Below are 19,657 nucleotides of genomic sequence, written 5' to 3' on the forward strand. Positions count from 1 at the left end.
ATAGGGCACCACAGCCAAGACACCAAGAAAGACAGTTCTTAAGAGTCTACAAGGACTTTTCATCCTTTTCTACCCTCCTTCAATCTCTCTCTCTCTCTCTCTCTCTCTCTCTCTCTCTCTCTCTCTCTCTCTCTCTCTCTCTCTCTCTCTCTCTCTCTCTCTCTCAAGTTATCCCAAGGGCTTGCCTGGCATCCACAAGTTCTGGAATGTGACTGATCTCCAAGATCACCAACACCACCAACTAAATTGCTTCTGTACATCTCCACACCACCCCATTTCAATTCAGTAGTTCAGACTCCTGCTTTTTGTTCTACTTCTCTGGCTGATTCTACTCAATGAGTGACACTTGATCTCGCAATGGGCTACTCATTCAATGGCCACTCACTTGATTCTGTTTTGAGTCCTCTAATGCTGGGCTGGTTTTCAGATCTGGCTTGATAAAAGGAAGCCTCAGCTAAAGAGCCCTGGCTTTGAGACTGGAGCAATGGAAGGTCGGTGGTACTCCCAGAAAAGGTGGGGTTGGCCAGGGTGTTTGGTGATGGTGAGTTCCTTGTTCCACGATCTTTAAGGAAGAAGTAAAGAAGAGAGGTTAGAGAGGGCAAGGCAGCAACCATCTTGATTTACCACACAGACTTGTTTCAGGCACAGCTGGAGAGATAAAGGTTAGATTCAAGGAAGTATATTAGAAGAAGAGTAGGTAAATTAAGTGAGTATATTATTTTCTGAGAAAAGTATAATTCGGAAAGGAATAAAGGAGATTGATACACTGCTCATTATCCAAACACATCTGGCTGTGCTATCTTAGTTAGCACTTGAATTTTCCATAACAGTAGATAACAGTCTTTCTCTCAAATAAGCCCTTTTTTGAGAGGAATGGAGACACAATGGGAAGTACTCAGAGGTTACTCCTGGTTTTGATCTCCAGAATTACTCCTTGCTGGCTCGGGGGCCATTATGGGATGCCAAGGAATCAAATCTGGGTTGACTATGTGCAAAGTAAGTGTCCAATCTGCTGTACTATCTTTCCAGCCTTAATTATCAGTCCTCTGATTAGCTCTATAATATTCCCCTCTTTATGTCTTGTGCCTAATTCCCCTTTACCTCAGGCAAAATTGTGGGAAGTCATTGAACCTCCTTAACTCTAGTCAGGGAACATGTTGTTTATTAGTAAGTTCTTTATGTAGTCTGGCCTCTTACCCTCTCACAGTAGTAGTCCATTCTATTTGTGCTTCAGGTGATTAGAACAATTTGGTAATTAATATATCATATACAGATTTGGAAATCCCTCCCCATTACACCACAGTATGTCTCTAATATTAAGAAATAGGATTCCTACCTGAAGAGGGTAGTTCAGACGCTGAGGTTTTGTTTGCTTTAGAATTTGGTTTCTTTGACTGGAACTCTAGGACTTAGACATAGAAAGTCAGTTTTGGTTTTTATAACAAACACTCCATGTTAAAGGCAAAACAAACATCGTGTAACTATTAATAAGAACATTTTGTGAGCATTTACCATCCTGTAACAAAGTACGAAAATCTTTTGGATTTTTCTCCATGACAGTAGGAGGTTATCCTGGTTTACAGTGGGCCTGGGATATGAAATGTTCAACAGGGAAGAAGTTAGAGATCATAGTAGAGACTTTTTTCAAAAGGTCTCCATTTTTTGGAGAAATGTCAATCCTTATAAAATTTTTAAAATTTTTTTTAAAATTTTTGTTTTTGGGCCAAACCCAGTGGTACTCCTGGCTTTGGGCTCAGAAATTACTCTTGGCAGGCTCAGGGGATCATATGGAATGTCAAGGATCCAACCCAGGTCCATCCCAGGTCGACCAAGTGCAAAGCAAATGCCCTACCACTGTGCTATCACTCAGACTCCATGTTGTTTTTGACTTTGATAAATTGACTTCCAATTCTGTCTCTTCTACTTGGTAAATAGTACAATAAACTGTATAACTTACTTCATCTCCTTAGAGTTCCAACTTATCTAGATTGTGAGATTTCAAATATCAGATGTGGAGGGTACAGAGTGGGCCTTGAAGAATGGCACTTCTTATATTATAAAGAGCCATCATGTCTGATGGTTCTGGCATAGATTATGGTGGCTCCTTATTTCCTCACCTGTCATAATATTAAGCCCATAAGTATGTGCAGGGAAACCAGCATATGCAAAGGCAGCTCATACTAAAGAAATTGAATAGCCCCATCTCTTTTTTTGGGGGTGGATCAAACTTGATTGTGCTCAGGGCTTACTTCTAACTCTATGCTCAGTGATCATTCTTGGAGGGCTCTGGAGATCATATGAGGGGACAGAGATTGCCACAGTCTGCCACAGAAAAGTAAGTCCCCTCCTGTGGGACCCATAATCCCACACCCTTCCTGCTATAATATTGCTTTAACCACATCTCTGTCTCCTCTTTATTTTGTCTTAACTCCCTTTTTTGAGGATTAAATAAATAAAATACTTTTCTATTTCTTTTGAAAACTTTAAATTTATGTAATATCACTGTATTTAAGTTTCAAATAATAAAAAAACACCTTGCACCTTTTCTCTATTAGCTAAAGAATGAATATTCATCTATAATTGCCCTTTATGTGATCATAAAGATGGGATTTCTACGCTTTGCTTTTCTCACTTTTTCCAAATGCCAGGAAGAATCACCAATCTCTACTTACAGTTCTGTATGGAGTCTTTACCTTTGTCTTTGAAAAATTTCGATATATCTTCCATTCTCTCAGACTGAAATTTGTCTATTGGGAGATAATAGAATGAATTGGAATAAGTTAATACAAGTTGAACATACAAACTCAGAATGATATGGCCAAATATAGATTTGAAATGGTATGAACAAGTGAGAACTGGAGTTGCTTCCTTATTCTTGTGGACCAAGATGGCATAAAATAGTGAGAGAGGGCTGAAGAGAGAATACAGTGATTAAGGTGCTTGTCTTGGTCATTTAGGACTTGGGTTATATCCCCAACAACACATATAGTGCTCCAAGAACTATTAGGGGTGATCACTAGAGTTGGGTGATTCCAGCATTCCCTGGAAACTGTATTTTAATTATTCTATTTTACTCAATATTTAAAAAATATTGTTATTTTAACATTAGTATAGCAAATTGTGTATTTTATATTATATTTGTGTAATCAATCTTCTGAAATCCAAATGTGTGCTTTTAACTAGTTGTACATTTAAATTTATATTTGGATTTATACATATATACATATACTTTATAATCCTAAATTATACATTTATAATTATTTGAATTTACACATTTCATGTGGCAATTTTACAGAAAACTGAGGAGAAATATAAGGTACTTTGTTACCTTAAACTTGGTTTTATCTAATTTTTTTTGGTTTGGGGTCTTAACCAACAGTGATCAGGGCTTACTCCTGGTTCTACATAAAGCAATCATTCCTGGCAGGACTTGGAGGACCATACCAGATAGCAGAGATCAAATTCCAGGTGAGCTATGTTCAAGGCCTTACCCAAAATAATATCTTTCCATTCCAAGCTTTTTCTTTAGAAGAAGACCTATGGTAGTATGGTGTTAGCCATTCTACTATTTGCTACTCCAGGTGTTGTAGCAGAGGGTCCCAGTCCCCTAGAGCCTAGAGGGCAATCCCATCCTCCTCCCTCTAAAAGAAGACTTCAGAACTCCTAAAGCAGAGATCTTAGTATCCTCTCTTTTCCAATACAAAGAAAACTGTTGATTTGCATGCACCCAACTGGAAACAGAAAAAAGGAACAAAAATTAATGACTGTAAGATGAACCCAGAGCCTAGGGACAAAGTCCTATGCTGGGCCTGGATCTCCTATAGAGAAGCTGGACTGAGTGAGGAGCTATAGGGTAACTAGATTTAAATGCTTTCATATCTATCTATCTATCTATCTATCTATCTATCTATCCATCCATCTATTCCAAACAACATCCTTTTGGAGTTGTATATAATAGACAAAATAAATGAGGTAGGTAAATAAAATAAGAATAAACTTTAACTTATAAGACAATTTATAGATGAATACTATATATCAATAAGCCCTAGTGGGAACCCACTTTTTGGCATTTGCATATTTGGAGTTGTATATAATAGACAAAATAAATGAGGTAGGTAAATAAAATAAGAATAAACTTTAACTTATGAGACAATTTATAGATGAATACTATAAATCAATAAGCCCTAGATGGGAACCCACTTTTTGGCATTTGCACATTTCTAGAGTCCTACCGCTCCAGAACATAGTTTCCCTTGAGACTGGTGAAAAAGGGAGAAGCATAAGAAACTCATACCAGCTATGGAAAATGCTCAGCAATCTTCTGAGGGTTCCACATTTCTAGAGTTAGAGCAGAGGCTGAAGTATATTTACAATACATCAGTCCACAGATGGTTAAACACATTTACCTAACTTATTTTTTACATCAGAAAATAAAATAAAACATTTTAAAATACTTTTGGTTAATATAAAAAATAAAAGTTGCAGCAGCAATCAAATAGTCTTAAACAAAAGCTCTACATGTGATGATGAAAGTGCATTAACCTGATTGTTCATTCTATGTGAAAAATCTGGGCAATACAGGGGGCATAACACTGAGGATCTCAAATGGTTATCATATGCTTTCCTCCCCTGCACTCAGGCTTCAGCTCCAGCAGCGTTTGCTCCATAAAATGCACAGACATTTCCCCCCTTCTTTTGGGGGAAAACAGTGCATCTTATGGTATAAAAAATACGGTAATTCTTTTCATACAAGAAAGAAAATAATCCAATAGCTATGCAAAATTTCTCAACTAACCCTGGGATCCTTGTGATGTTTATAAGAAGAAAGCTATCCAGCTGTGTTTCCTTCTGATTTGACAAGCATAGCATTCTCAACAACAGAAATTCTTATACATACTAAAAACATTCTAGTTGCAAATTCAGATAAGTTTTTGAAAAATATCAAACCAAAAACAACTATGAGGTGCCATCTCACACCACAGAGATTGGCACACATCACGAAGAATGAGAACCAGCAGTGCTGGTGGGGACGTGAAGAGAAAGGAACTCTTATTCACTGCTGGTGAGAATGCGTTGGAATGCCGTCTAGTTCAATCATTATGGAAAGCGATATGGAGATTCTTCCCAAAACTGGAAATTGAGCTCCCATATGATCCAGCTATACCACCCGTAGGGAAATACTCTAGGAACACAAAAAATACAATACAAAAATTTCTTCCTCACACCTATATTCATTGCAGTGTTATTTACAATAGCCAGACTCTGGAAACAACCAAGATGCCCTTCAACAGATGAATGGCTAAAGAAACGGTGATACGTATACACAATGGAATATTATGCAGCTGTCAGGAGAGATGAAGTCATGAAATTTTCCTATACATGGATGGGCATGGATCTTTTATGCTGAGTGTAATAAGTCAGAGTGAGAGAGATAAACGCAGAATAGTGTCACTCATTTATGGGTTTTAAGAAAAATAAAAGATATTTTTGCAATAATTCTCAGAGACAAAAGAGAGGAGGGCTGGAAGTTCCAGCTCATGACATGAAGCTCACCACAGAGTGAGGAGTGCAGTGAGATAAATAACTACATTAAGAACTATCATAACGAAGTGAATGAATGAGGGAAATGAAAGCCTGTCTCGAGTACAGGCGGGGGTAGGGAGGAGAGAAGGGAGATTTGGGACATTGGTGGTGGGAATGCTGCACTGGTGAAGGGGGGATGTTCTTTACATGACTGAAACACAAGTACAATCATATTTGTAACCAAGGTGTTTAAATAAAGATATTAATAAGAAAAAAGTAAAGCGATAAGCTTCTGATTTAGCTGACTTGTTTCCTTGCAAAATTGTTTATACCAGAGTTTCTTTTTATATTTTGTTGATTTTGGGGGGGGCACTCCTGGTGATGCTCAGGAGTTATACCTGGCTATGTACTCAGAAATGGCTCCTGGTTTGGGGGACCATATGGGACACTGTGGATTGAACTGAGATCCATCCTGGGTCAGCTATGTGCAGGGCAAATGCGCTATTGCTGCACTATCGCTCAGGCCCCTTATTTCAGATTTTCATTGACTTTGAATATTTTATTCTCTTCTGTGTCAGGATAGTCAGAATATATAAGAGAAATTAGAAACATGTGTTGAAGATCACGAAGATTCTGCCTGAAGTCCTTGAAAGGCAGGGTTATTGCCTTGTTGCCTATTGAGCCACTAGATAACTGAGCACTAGCTTCCTGGCAGCACTGCTAGACAAAAACTTTTGGGCTGTAAATTCAGATTTCTTTCTATAGATTTCTAAGAAGTCAATATATAATGATTGAGTGCAAGATAGAGTACAAAAAGTGCCAAAATAAAAGCAAAGTGATACATAAAACATACTCAGCAATGAGGGGCCGAAGTGGTAGCGCAGCGCTACAGCGTTTGTCGTGCACACGGCTGAACTAGGACTAATCTCGGTTCCCCAGTGTCCCATATGGTCCCCCAAGCCAGGAACGATTTCTGAGTGCAGAGTCAGGAGTAACCCTGAGTGTCATTGGGTGTGCCCCCCCCAAAAAAATTACTCAGCAATGAGCCTAACATTTGATTTTACTGACATATGAGTTAAAGTCCAAGTGTGGTTGATAGGGATAGAATCCTCTGGAGATTATGTGATCAGATAAAGTTACAGACTCTTTCTTACCTTTGAATTTCTTCAGGCTTTCTGTGAGGTTGTCATGTCCTGATTTTGCTTTACTGAGAGTTGACTCCATGTCTGGAGAAATAGGGATTTGGTAGAGGAATCGAAAGCCATGACTCCTAGGAAGATATAGTCAAACTAGATGGTGATATCAGGAAATATATTGCGGGAAAAGAATGAGTCATGACAAGAAAATGGGAGTGGGATCCTGGAATGGTTGAGGAAGTGAAGCGGTATGATCTGGGAATAGAGGGTCGAGGGAAGTGGGGCATACAGAGATATAGGAAATAAGGATGAGAGCTGAAGACAGAAAAAAGAGAAGAGAAATTGGCGTAGACAAAAACAAACAAACAAAACAAAATTAAATTAAAACAAGACATAAAACCACAAAAACCAAAACCAAAATAAACAAAAACAGGAGTCTTGGGGCCAGAGAGATAGCATGGAGGTAAGGCATTTGCCTTTCATGCAGAAGGTCATTGGTTTGAATCCCGGCATCCCATATGGTCCCCCGAGCCTGCCAGGAGTGATTTCTGAGCCTGGAGCCAGGAGTAACCCTGAGTGCTATCGGGCGTGACCCAAAAAAACAAAACAAAACAAAACAAAAAACAAAAAATAAATAAATAAAACAGGAGTCTTTAAAGGAGATAGGATTCTGAAAAAATAACTCTTTTCTTTAGCAATGAACCTGTTACTAATATCTTCAGCTTAAATATTTTCCTATCTTCTGCCCAAGTTCCTGATCACAAAGTTAAAAGTGTGTGAGAATTTGTGAGGGGGGAAATGCTGAATGGAATTGAATTTGGAGAACATTGTAGGAAATTCCATTTTTAAGACAGAATCATTTGGGAGGGCCCGTCATACCTGCACAAAACAATTTTGACAACCTAGAAGGGAAAGAGAAACATTACAGACTCAGGACTGTGTGACTAATTGGAGCTAAGGAACAAATACATACTTTGCTCAATGTAGGGCAGAGCCGGGGGAGTGAATGCACCCCAAAATTCCCATCTTTCTACCCACAACTAGCAGCTCCTCTAAGGAGTGTCTAATATGCTCGTCAGTCAGGAAAATAGATCTCAAGAGAAACCATGTGAATGAGAGGGAAAAAAAGTAAGATTTTGGAGAGGAAATTTTTGTCTTTAAAACTAAATAAGGGGGCACAAAAAAAAATAGATTGACTTGACTGGTTTTTGTTTGTTTGTTTTGTTTTTCGGCCACACCCAGTGAGGCTAAGGGGTTACTCCTGGCTATGTGCTCAGAAATCACTCCTGCCTTGGGGGGACCATATGGGACGCCAGGGGATCTAACCACGGTCCTAGGCTAGTGCATGCAAGATAGAAGCTTTATGCCCTGCACCACTGCTCCGGGCCCCTGACTTGGCTCTTTATGACTTTTCTTAAAGGAAAAACTCCTGAGCTTGTGACTATAAAGGTGATTTCAGAAAGGATTCAATTAGGATTGGAGTAAGTAAGTGGGTAGGGCATTTGCCTTGCATGCAGTCAACCTCAGTTTGATCCCTGTTTGAACCTCTTTGGTCCACTGAGCCCTTCTGGAGAAGGGTTCAGAATTCCTGAACTCAGAGCTAGGAATGAACTCTGGAGCACCACCCTGTTGTGCCCCCATACACAAAAGGAAAATAAAACAGTGCTCTGTTTAATATCTAATACTCAAGGTGACTGAATATGTGAAATATAACTACTATGATATAAACCAAAAGTTTATCTTACTGAATTTTTACTGATTCAAATTTAACTTTTAAAATTGAAGTAATCAGACCAGTCTAGGGGCTGAAAACTCTAGGTTTTTTGGGGGGGGGGTATTCTTATAATGGGGGCAGGCAGATCCCCGTACCCTGTTGCTACTGCCTCCAAACCCCACAAAGGAAATCCCAATGGTCCCGTACTCACTATCCTAGTGGGTCCCATATCCACTATCATGCCAGCAGAGAACCAGCCCAGCTCCACAATTGATCTCAAACTAAACTAAACATGATGCTGTGGAAACTTCCCAGGTAGACTGGTCCAGAATTCTGGGACCTTCTCAGAATGATGACAGGCAGATTCCTATTATGCCTGAAGATACATCTCCAAACCACACCTGACATACTTCTCACAACTGAATCCCACCAAACTGCCTAGCCATCAAACCATTTCATCTTATAGCTCCCGGACTTGGAGATTGAATAAGCAGCCATGCGACCCTTACAAATTGCACAGTACTTTTTACAGTAGCAGGCTTGCAGGGGTTAAAAATCAGGCAGTCCCTACCTCCACCAGGAGAAGGGCGGGTCATGATAGACTACATTTTTGCAATTTAGCCCCAAAGGACACTCACCTGGAGCAGTTGACTGGGTGGCAAGTCCTGCTTGGCCTTCAGGGTATCAATAAGCTTCCTGAGAGAGTCCAGCTGTTTTTGAAAGCATATGTCATAGAATTCTTTCTCCTTCAATCCCTTCTCATGCAACCATTTTACCCGTAAAAGGAGGAGTGTCCTTTGTTCACTTAGGACCTGATAGAGCTCTCTGAATTCTGCAATGATCCTTTCCCTTTCAGATTTCACTTGATTCTAGAATAAAAAGGAGAATTATTAATCAGAAGATGGGAGAATGACTCAAAGTTTCTTCTAGGCCATGTCCCCTGCCCCTATTCCCACCCCAGTTTTTCAATTTTATGTTCTATACCAAATACCTGTAGATATCAATGTACAGTAACAGATTTACAGTAAAAGTAAACTTGGGAACATGGAGGAAAGGGTTAGACAAGACCTAGAGAAAATCCCCACCCCTTGACCCAACTTGTGCTCAGGGGCCATTCTTGACTTGTACTTAATGCATTGCTCAATAGACAATATGTGATGTGAAGGATTTAGAGGTTGGTGAATGTGAATAGGGGATACAAGGACATTTTTTGTGTTTTGGGGAATCACACCCTTGGTGTTCAGAAATAATTCCTGGCAGTGCTCAGGGGATATATGGGCTGGGGAGTAAACAGAAGTCAGTTGTATACTTTACCTTCATAAAATCTCTCTTGCCAAGGCAGGCCTCATAACCCTTGAACTGTCTAATCTGATAATAAACTTTTAAAAGCACTTTATGGGCCAAATACTAACTCGGTAGTGGAGTATGTCTGAGACTCTGTAATACTCTGAGTTTGATCCTGGCATCACACACACAAAGATGTTGATTTAAAAGAGTAAAACAGGGTGCTTGCATTGCAGAAGGGCCCAGATTTGATTCCACATATGGTCCCCAAATTTTGCCAGGAGAAAGAAATTCTTGAGCACAGAGCCAGGAGTAACCTCTGAGCACTACTATATATTCCCTACCTCATAAAAGTAAAATTATTTAATTTTGTGCTCAGTTGTAGTTATTTATTTATTATCATTTTGCCTTTAAGTACCATTTCCAATTTGTAATATTCTTTCATACAGATTTATCCTTTGACACACACAAAATAGTATAGATATCGGGTGGAATTACAATGTCAATTTTGTATTTGGTTTTTGTTCTTATGCCACACCATATGGTAAGCCAGAACTTCTCCTAGCTCTGTCCTCAGGGACCATATGCTGTGCTGTGGATCAAAGCAGGGTATGTTGCATGTAAGCTAAGTGCCTTAACCTCTGTACTATCTCTCAAATTCTATTTTACTTTTTGGTTTTTGTTTTTGGGCCATTCCCTGTGGCAATCTGGGGCTACTCCAAGTTCAGGGATTTTTCAGAGGTCTGGGAATAGAACCTTGGCCTCCCACATAATGTAATTGAGTCATCTCCCCAGCTCCACAATATCTTTATTTTCTAATTGTGGAATCAAATTTTTCTAACTAGGAAGTGCCAATGAAAGGGTCAGAAATGGGTCTTAAAACTGGCATTTCTGATTCTAAGACCAAAGTTACTTTTATTTATACTATTGATCCCCAGGTGGAAGAGACTGAATAAGTAAACCTACTCAGTGAAGGAGGCTAAATATGGAGGTATTGTGACTGAGCAAGTCAATGTTATCTAGAAAAGGGGAAGAAAGAACACATGTTCACTTATAGTGCCTCCAAATTTTTTAATCCTCCGATTGGTCTTTTTAATAATACTTCATTCTGTTGTAGACCCCTGTCTTCATTATAAGATCTTTTTTGTTTCCTGTTTTCCTTACTTAATCATCATGAATTACAAAACTATTCATGACTTGACTTGAAGTATTTAATGTTCCAATATCATTTGAGACTACTTTATGAGTAGTCAGTGTAATTAGGTGGTTTCAGAGCTTTTGCAGAAGATATTTCTAGTTCTAAACTCACAGAGACCCACATGTGAGATTTTTTTATTTTTTTATTTTATTCTTTATACTTTTTTTTCAGTGTTTGGGACACCCCAGTGGTATTCAGGCCTTGCTCTTGTCTCTGCATTCAGAAATTACTCCTGGCAGTGCTTTGGGAGTCTATGGGATACCAGTTATTGAATTCAGGTTGGCTGCATGCAAGGCAAATGGCCTAACCACTGTACCATCCTCCAAACCCCTGAGATTTTTTTCTTACCAAGAAGGAACCGATCTTTTGTTCTCCCTCCATCTTTAATTTTACAATATTTTCCTCTGTTTGTTTCAATATTTTCACCTGTGATTGAAGTTGTTCCTGTGGGGAGAAATTGTGGGAAAGTAAGCTTAGGGCTCTTTGGGCCTCATAACATTATTCTAGTGGCTCAGGATTTTGGGGGGAAACTACCAGTATAATTAATTTTGCTTTTGGGCCACACCCAGTGGTACTCAGGGGTTATTCCTGGCTCTGTGTTCAGAAATTACTCCTGGCATGCTTGGGAAACCATATGGGATGCTGGGGATTGAACCCAGATCAGCCGTTTGCAAGGCAATTACCTTATCTGCTATGTTATTGCTCTACTTTTACCAATATAATTTCATAACCACCTTTTCTTTCCAATCTGGGACCTGAAGGTGTGACGATGGGGAGAGAAAAATCTGAAGAAAAGTTCTACAAAGGAGTCTACACATTTAGCTTTATTTATCTTAATGACTCCTTTTTTTTTTTTTGTTTTGTTTTGTTTTCAGTTGTGCTCAAGACTTACTCCTGGCTCTTTTGTCAGGAATCACTCCTGATGGGGCTCAGAGGAACTATATGGATCGCCAAGGATTAAACCTGGGATAGCTTCATGCAAGGCAGCGCCTACCCATTGTACTTTTGCTCCAACCCCAAAACAACTCTTTTGTGTGTGTGTGTGTGTGTGTGTGTGTGTGTGTGTGTGTGTGTGTGTGTGTGTGTGTGTTTGTTTTTGGGTCACACCCGGCAGCGCTCAGGGATTACTCCTGGCTCTAAGCTCAGAAATCGCTCCTGGCAGGCTCAGGGGATCATATGGGATGCCGGGATTCGAACCACTGACTTTCTGCATGGAAGGCAAACGCCTTACCTCCATGCTATCTCTTCGGCCCCATCCAAACACAACTCTTAAGATTTACATTTTTGTTCGCCACATTTGAAAGTCAAGGCACCTGAAGCATCTGAGGCTCAGGATATAAGGTGATTTCTGGAAGGTTATATAGTAAACTCAGAAGTTGGTCCTTGAACTGGTCCTTGATCTGCAAATGTCTGATTCAATTTTTTAGGTTCTTTCTACCACCACCCCCTTTGTTTGGGGGGCACACCTGGTGACGCTCAGGGGTTACTCCTGGCAGTGTGCTCAGAAATGGCTCCTGGATGGGGCTGGAGACATAGCATGGAGGTAAAAGCATTTGCCTTGCATGCAGAAGGTTGGTGGTTCGAATCCCAGCATCCCATATGGTCCCCCGAGCCTGCCAGGAGTGATTTCTGAGCATAGAGCCAGGAATAAACCCTGAGCGCGGCTGGGTGTGACCCAAAAAGCCAAAAAAATAAACCAAAAAAAAAAAAGAAATGGCTCCTGGCTTGGGGGGAACAAATGGGACAACAGGGGATTGAACCACGGTCTGTTCTAGGTTAGTATGGGCAAGGCAGATGCCTTACCATTTGCACCACATCTCCGACCCCTCCAATCCTCATTTCACATTAGTTTTTCCAGACTTAGACCTCTAAACTCACTGTGTCTGACTGAACTGCTTACTCACATGCTATGATGAGGAAAATGGCTGCCTAACCTGAGGGAAGAATGTATACAGGATAAGGAAGAGATTTCAAACACCTACCCGGTAATCCTGGGCAGCTTCTTCTATCACAAGTTTTTTGTGTAGTTTGTGTTCCCTTTTTTCACAACACACCACACACAGCATCTGCCCATCATTCTCACAGTAAAAATGTAACTTCTTCTCATGAAGAAGACACTTCGGTTCTTTCCTGTTTGGCTGTTTCTCTGAGGGATCCATAACCTGGATTGTCTTCACTAGATTTGCCAATAGCTTGTTGGGAGTGGGTTCGTTACACTTCATTGATTTTTGGCAGAGTGGACATCTGAGAATGTTGTCTATCCTACACATAGTGATGCATTGGAGGCAGAAATTGTGCCCACATTCTGTGGTGACAGGATTCTTTAGAATATCAATGCATATGGGACAGACCACCTCATCCTGTAGACTGGCCATGAGAGGGTAGAGTAGAGCTTGAAGTTTGTGGAAAGTCTGGAAGTCTGCTGTGGATATTGGTTCTAGAAAAGAAACAAGATATAAGTCAAATATTCTATTATCTAGAAAAGCAGGTAGAGAGGAAAGGAGATAAAATAATGAAAAAAATAAAATTAGAAGGTAGAGAGTATTATAAAAAGAAGAAAGCAGATAAACAATCTTACCTTAGTATGGCTTAAAATGAAATGGTTATTGTGAATGAATATAGATTGCTTATAAAGAGGGCAGAGCTATCCTGAACCTTGGACCAGTTAAGATATGTTTAAAAGTTAATGAACTGAAACCAATAGGGACTATAGCACCAAAGTTCACTCATAGGGATTCAGTCAGAAAGATATTTCTTGGAAGGTAGTTCACCTGGGATGCTTTCTTCATTCGTTTCTTCATTCTTTCATTTTTTCATTCTTTCCCTCCTTCCATGGTCATGCTCAGGCCTTAAGTCTGGTTCTCAGAGATCACTCCTAGTAGGTAGGTGGTAATATAGGGCTTTTGGGATTGAACCCAGCCATCCACATATAAGACAAGTGTCCTGCACTCTACTATTTCTCCAGAATGCTCCTTGTAAAATTCTTGCAAAACTAGTTTAAGGCTATCAGATACCTAAGCTGTTGCCTGTCCTGAAGTTCTGTATTGTTACTTCAAATCTGAATGAAAATCTAACTGAATAGAGTGCTCTTGGTGACGTATTCATTTCACTGAGTTTTTGTACTACACACCTCCATTCTCTTCTAGTTGTATATTCTCATTTGATAGAACTGCTATTAAGGGCTTTTCTTATATTTCCTATATTGATCTTTTTGCTGTCAATATTCTGTATCTACCTTTGACTTTTGTCATTCTGAGTACAATATGTTCTGAATTATTCTATTTCAGTCCATTTTGCTGGTATTATTTGAGCACCTTGGACCTGAGTGTCTGTATTCTCAACTCTGAAAATTTTTATTATTATTATTATTATTATTATTACTATTATTAGTTTTTGGGTCACTTCCGGTGATGCTCAGGGGTTACTTCCTAGATATGTGCTCAGAAATCACTCATGGCTTGAGACCATATGGGATGCTGGGGGGTCGAACTGTGGTCTGTCCTAGGCTAGCACGCACAAGGCAGATGCCTTACCGCTTGAGCCACTACTCTGACCCCATTATTTATTATTTTTTATTTCTTTAACTATTTCATCAAATTCACCTTTCTATTCTTCAGGAACTCTGATGATTATTATATCTTGAACTTAAATAACATAACTCATAACTCTTGAAAGCATCCCATAGTTCTCTGATGTGAACTTTTAAAAAAAACTTTTTGAGACCATTGTGAATCACAAGTCTTTCACAGTTGCATTTCAGGCATAGAGTGACAGTGAATTAGGGACATTCCCACCAGAGTTGACCTCCCTTTACCATAGTTCCAAGCATGCATCACATATCTCCTCCCTTAACCCCCTGAGCTACTAGTGTAACAGGTCCATTTTGTGTTTAGCTTGTTATAGTTTGGGTCTCTTGATTCTGTTGTCTTTGACTATGCTTGGGTATTCAGATCTAACATTTTTATTATTTATATTTATATTTTTAATATAAAAATAATATTTTTATTTAAGCACCATGGTTACAAACATGTTTGTAATTGGGTTTTAGTTATTAAAAAAAGAACACCCCTTCACCAGTGCAAACTTTTCACCACCTAATGCCCCCTACCTCCCTCCTTATTTTTTTTTTAATATTTTTGTGGTTGAAATAAATTACAATTCACTCACAGTAATATTTGAGGGACATAGTGACAATGAGTGAGGGGCATTCCCACTACCAGTGTTGTCCTCCCTCCACCCCTGTTCCTAGCATGCATCCCACATCTCCCTCCTTTACCCCCCTAATGCTAGTGTAACTGTTCCCCCTTGTACAGATTGTTGTAGATAGGATATCGATTCTGTTGCTGTTGACTTTAGATTTGGTATTCATGTCTGATTAGTTTTTATTTCCACCAAATGAACATTGGACTGTCTGGCCTTGGTACTATCAGGGGAAGAGGAAAAAGAAAAGGCAAACAAAAAAGAGAAAAATTAGGAGGAATCCATCTAGGTGTTATAAATATCCATAGTATACTTATTGCCATCACAAAGCAATAATAATTTCTGGACATAAAATTATTCTGTAAATCTGAAGTATTTTATCATCTTAGATAATACTTTGGACTCAGGGATCAGTATTTAAAGTTAATACCAAGTAGAAATATTGAGTTGCTTGAATTATAATAGCTTACTTGGACACTATAATATTTAGGTCTCAAGATTTAAAAAATGAGATATCAGTTGCTCAAATGTAATGAAAATAGTATGTTCAAAACATATACAACTATATCTTATGTACAATACATGATTATATATTAGTCTATGATTTTATTATCTTATAGCTTAATTATCTTGGTAAGCTAGAGGCAAAGGCAATACATTATTTCTTTATGAAAATAGTATTACTTAAAACAATATTTTACAATATATGAGTACTAAATCCTGAAAAAGTTTAGGCTTGGATTTTATTGATTAAAATTTTTCTATTAGTTACCATTAGTTAAATTTATTTGACTATTCATGCTTACTTATGTAATATTTGAGTACTTGCTATAAACATAATTATATAATTAAAACTAAAAGAAAGTTCTATTATTATAAAATACAGACACTTGATCTACAAATACACAATCTCAGTTGATATTAAACCAGGGCATAAAAGCTGGAAGTACGTCAGTGTGCAAGAAAGTTGTATTTTTAAATTTTTACATTTAGTTTTGGTGTTTCATCCTGCAGTGCTTAGGGTCATTCCTAGCTCTATGCTTGGGGGTTGATCCTGGCAGAACATGGGTGTTGTGTATGTAAACATTTTATGGGGTTATTATGTTACTGACCCTACCCTGATCTGTGATTGTGCCCTACCCTAGGGTGTGACCTGGCATTCTGCCCCCACCCTAGGGTGGTATCTGATTCTGCTTCCATCATTGGGTGGTATCTGATCCCACCATTGGGTGGTACCTGATTCTGGGGGATAAAAACAAGGGTCTGTGGAAGGTGAGAGGCTTTTGGTTGCTGAGTCTTTGGACTTCAGTCTTGTGCACCGAATAAAGCTAATATTTCCACACACACACACACACACACACACACACACACACACACAAAAAGGAAGGGAAAAAAGAAAAAAGGTAGTTAACAAAACAAAACAAACAATAAGGAAGTATCAACAAGATTATAAAAAAGAATTAACACAGAATAAACCAAAAATCAGAACCATCAGTTATGGGGGGAAAAAGGCAGACCAGCAACTTCCTAAAAAAAATAAAGGGTTTTATTTTTTCTTTCTTTCACTTTTTTTCCATAGGCATGGTAAATATTGGAGAAATTACAGCAGGAATTCCCTTGGACTAAGAGAACAGGGTTTCTCCACCCTTGAAGCATACTGCCATGGGAACAACTACAGGCTCCTTGCTCACTCATTCGCACATCCCACGGTCTTTTTATGGTGCCAGGAAATTTTCCACTCAGATGTGGGTGGTGACATCCCGCCTCTGTAGTTGGAGATATTGTTATTTGCGTAGGTCATAGGGTGAAGGCTAGAAGGGAGTTTTTCATTATGGTTCTAGGAGTTCTGTTCCATCACTGTTGTTGTAATCAGTCTTCTGTAATTAGTGGTCTTGGTTTTTGTTCAGAACCTAAGAGAGAGCCTAGGGTATAATCTTTCAGCATGGTTCCAAAAGTTCTGCTTAGTCTTAGTTGTCCAAGTTAGACCTCTGGAATTAGAGATCTTGGTTTTTGTGCAAATCATAGGCCGAGGCCTAGGCTAGGAACTTCCTCATTGGTCCCTTGATAGGTTCTGTCCAGACCATACTTGTCAAAGTCAGTCTTCTGTAGATAGCAATTTTGGTTTTTCCTTAGGACAAAGGATGACAAGTCTCCCAGTTGCATCATACCATTAGGTGCTGAGATAGGGCAGCCCTCTCTTATCTCAAGTTGTTGGCTGTTTCCTCATATCAGGCTGTCATGTTAAAACTGGTGCAAGTTGGTGCCAGGATGGTATTCAGATTTTCCCCCGGATGAGTTTGGTTTCTGGTGCTATTGCTGAGACCTGTGTTGGTTCCACGTCTGGAATCTGGGGTTCTAGGTTGGATGGTGCTGTCCAATCATGTGGAGTCTAAGTTGGATCTACATGACACATGCTTATGGTGGGAGGTGACCCTGCATTTAAAAAAATATGGATTCTTATTTCTAATAGATAAGAGATTGTTTTTATGCATAATATTTCCCTTATTTAGAGTGCCTATGGAAAAGAATATGGTGACATATTATATTGCTGGTGGATTTGGAGGTAAGAATGATAGTCTGCATAATCTTTGTGCCCTGGTTTTGACCTGAGCTTTTATTCCATGCAAGACTTTTCTTGTAGGTTTTAGTATCAGACAGAACCAAAACAGGTGAGGTTGGAGAAAGTGAGAAAAGAAAAAAATTATATCTATATCTATATAGATATGTAATAGAAGAAATAAATAAAAATACATTTTAAAAAGGCACTAAAGATGCTGTTTATGAGGCTGACTTACTTTTGGGAATAAACAAACTAGGAGGTGTTATTATAGAGGTATTAAACACATAAAGGGAATATAAGTTTCCCCATTGAGTCTTTAGAGATTTTATTGTGGTGGGTGGAGTCCAGGGCATTTTTCATCACACACCATGTCTTGTTGAGTTTGTGAAATTATTGTAATCATGAGGAAGTTGTCCTTGGACTGGGGTCCTTCTGGGGCTGAGTCAGTGGAATGCAACAGTTCATGATTAGGAGGATGAGAAGAAGGGACATGAAGTATGAATCAGCAGGTGTGTTGGTTGTAATTTCTTGCCAAGGCATGTGATGTAGGACTAGGAGGGTATCCTTTCAGTTTGGGAGCTTGATGGTGGTTTATTGGAGCAGGAGGTTGGTCCTGGTACCTACCGGGCTGATAAGTGAGGGTAAAGTGGGTTAAATAAGTAAAGATAATGGGTCAGGAGATGAGAGGCTAGAAGGATTTCTGAAGGGGGGATGGGGTAATATATAAGAGGGGCTATATACAATTTGGGCATGGCTTGTTTACAATTGAGGTTTGGCAATCAGAGAGGAAGTTCACTGTCTACAAACTCATGCCCACATAAAGACAGATTTTAGTGTTCTATTCTTAGGTTGACCCTCATGGCTGGGTCTAAGCTCTTAAGATATGAATGAGTTAAGAAAAGATAAATAATTGGTTAAGATATGGCTTAGGAGAGAAAGGAGGGGAAAACAAAAGATAAGAGACAAGAGAAAAGAATAATTAAATACAGTGAAATGGATTGAATAGATGAAGAATAGTAAAGGACAGAGGGGAAAAAAAGAAGTAGAGGTAAGAAGAGAGAAAAATGAAAGAGAGTAAACAAAGGATGTAGTGATTTGCCAAAACTTATTCAATGAGTGGGACCTGTAGCATAGGTCTGTGGTGTGCCATTGACAGTTCAAGTGGTCTGAATGATCATATGCTTTGGGTTTTAACTGAAGGCATAAGCAAAAGGAAGTGTGCTAATTAGAGTATTTTATCAAGACATTGACATAATGGGCACTGTATATGGTATCCAGCATGATTGACTGGCAAGATTTAAAATTAGGATGTCCACCCTTTGTTTCCAAGGCCTCCTGTGGACAAAGAAGCTGAAGTGTTATTTTGTAGTTGGTAAAGTTAAGGCATTAAAGCATATTGTTAGTATTCAGTGCAGCGGGAGACCAGGCTTCCAATCATATTCTGCACCTGGTTTTATAGAAAAATACATTAGGACATTATTATAGACCTTTGTGGTTAGAGGTTGATTGCATACCTGTTCACTCAAAAACTGTTGCTTCCATCATTGATGGATTCTTTAGGTTATAATGGGTATTTGCATCTTTGTGTTGCCATCCTTCCACTTTATTTGGACACCACCACATTATATGGTGGCACCTACGGTCTTTGGAGATTTTACTCTTTCGACCCTTGTATTTGTTCATGGATTACTATATGTTAATGTGGTATATGTTCTGAATACCTCAAAGAAGTGCTATGGTGGGGGGAAGGGGGAAAGAAGTGCTATCATTCTGTATTTATCTTTCTTCTTTTGGCTTACTTTGTTTAACATAATATTTTGGAGATCCATCCATGTTGCTGAAAAACCATGATTGTGTCATTTCTAACTGCTATGTAGTATTCCATTGTGTGTAAATACCACATCTTCATGATCCATTCATCCATTGTTGGGCGTCGAGGTTGGTTTCGGTTCTTGGCTATTGCGCTGAGTGCTGAGATAAATAGTGGAGTGCATACATACTTTGGGATGAATATTCTTCCATATTAGGGGTAGATACTCAGG

General features: G+C 39.1%; 2 protein-coding genes across 2 annotated transcripts in view; one reads left to right on the top strand and one right to left on the bottom strand.

Moving 5' to 3' along the window:
- The window catches only part of TRIM31 (tripartite motif containing 31), a 37,869-nt gene extending 18,571 nt beyond the window's left edge, over nt 1-19,298 (bottom strand). The window contains exons 1-8 of the mRNA XM_049764764.1: nt 19,256-19,298; nt 12,838-13,292; nt 11,204-11,299; nt 9,012-9,242; nt 7,539-7,561; nt 6,678-6,793; nt 2,673-2,747; nt 386-562 (exon numbers count right to left, since the gene is read on the bottom strand). Coding sequence (XP_049620721.1) covers nt 386-562; nt 2,673-2,747; nt 6,678-6,793; nt 7,539-7,561; nt 9,012-9,242; nt 11,204-11,299; nt 12,838-13,292; nt 19,256-19,298 — 1,216 coding nt within the window. The remainder of the gene's footprint in view (nt 1-385; nt 563-2,672; nt 2,748-6,677; nt 6,794-7,538; nt 7,562-9,011; nt 9,243-11,203; nt 11,300-12,837; nt 13,293-19,255) is intronic.
- PRR3 (proline rich 3) overlaps nt 1-19,657 on the top strand; it is a 641,937-nt gene that overhangs the window by 30,112 nt on the left and 592,168 nt on the right. The window lies entirely within an intron of this gene.

The sequence above is a fragment of the Suncus etruscus genome, chromosome 18, assembly GCF_024139225.1.
Source record: "Suncus etruscus isolate mSunEtr1 chromosome 18, mSunEtr1.pri.cur, whole genome shotgun sequence".
NCBI classification, from domain to species: domain Eukaryota; kingdom Metazoa; phylum Chordata; class Mammalia; order Eulipotyphla; family Soricidae; genus Suncus; species Suncus etruscus.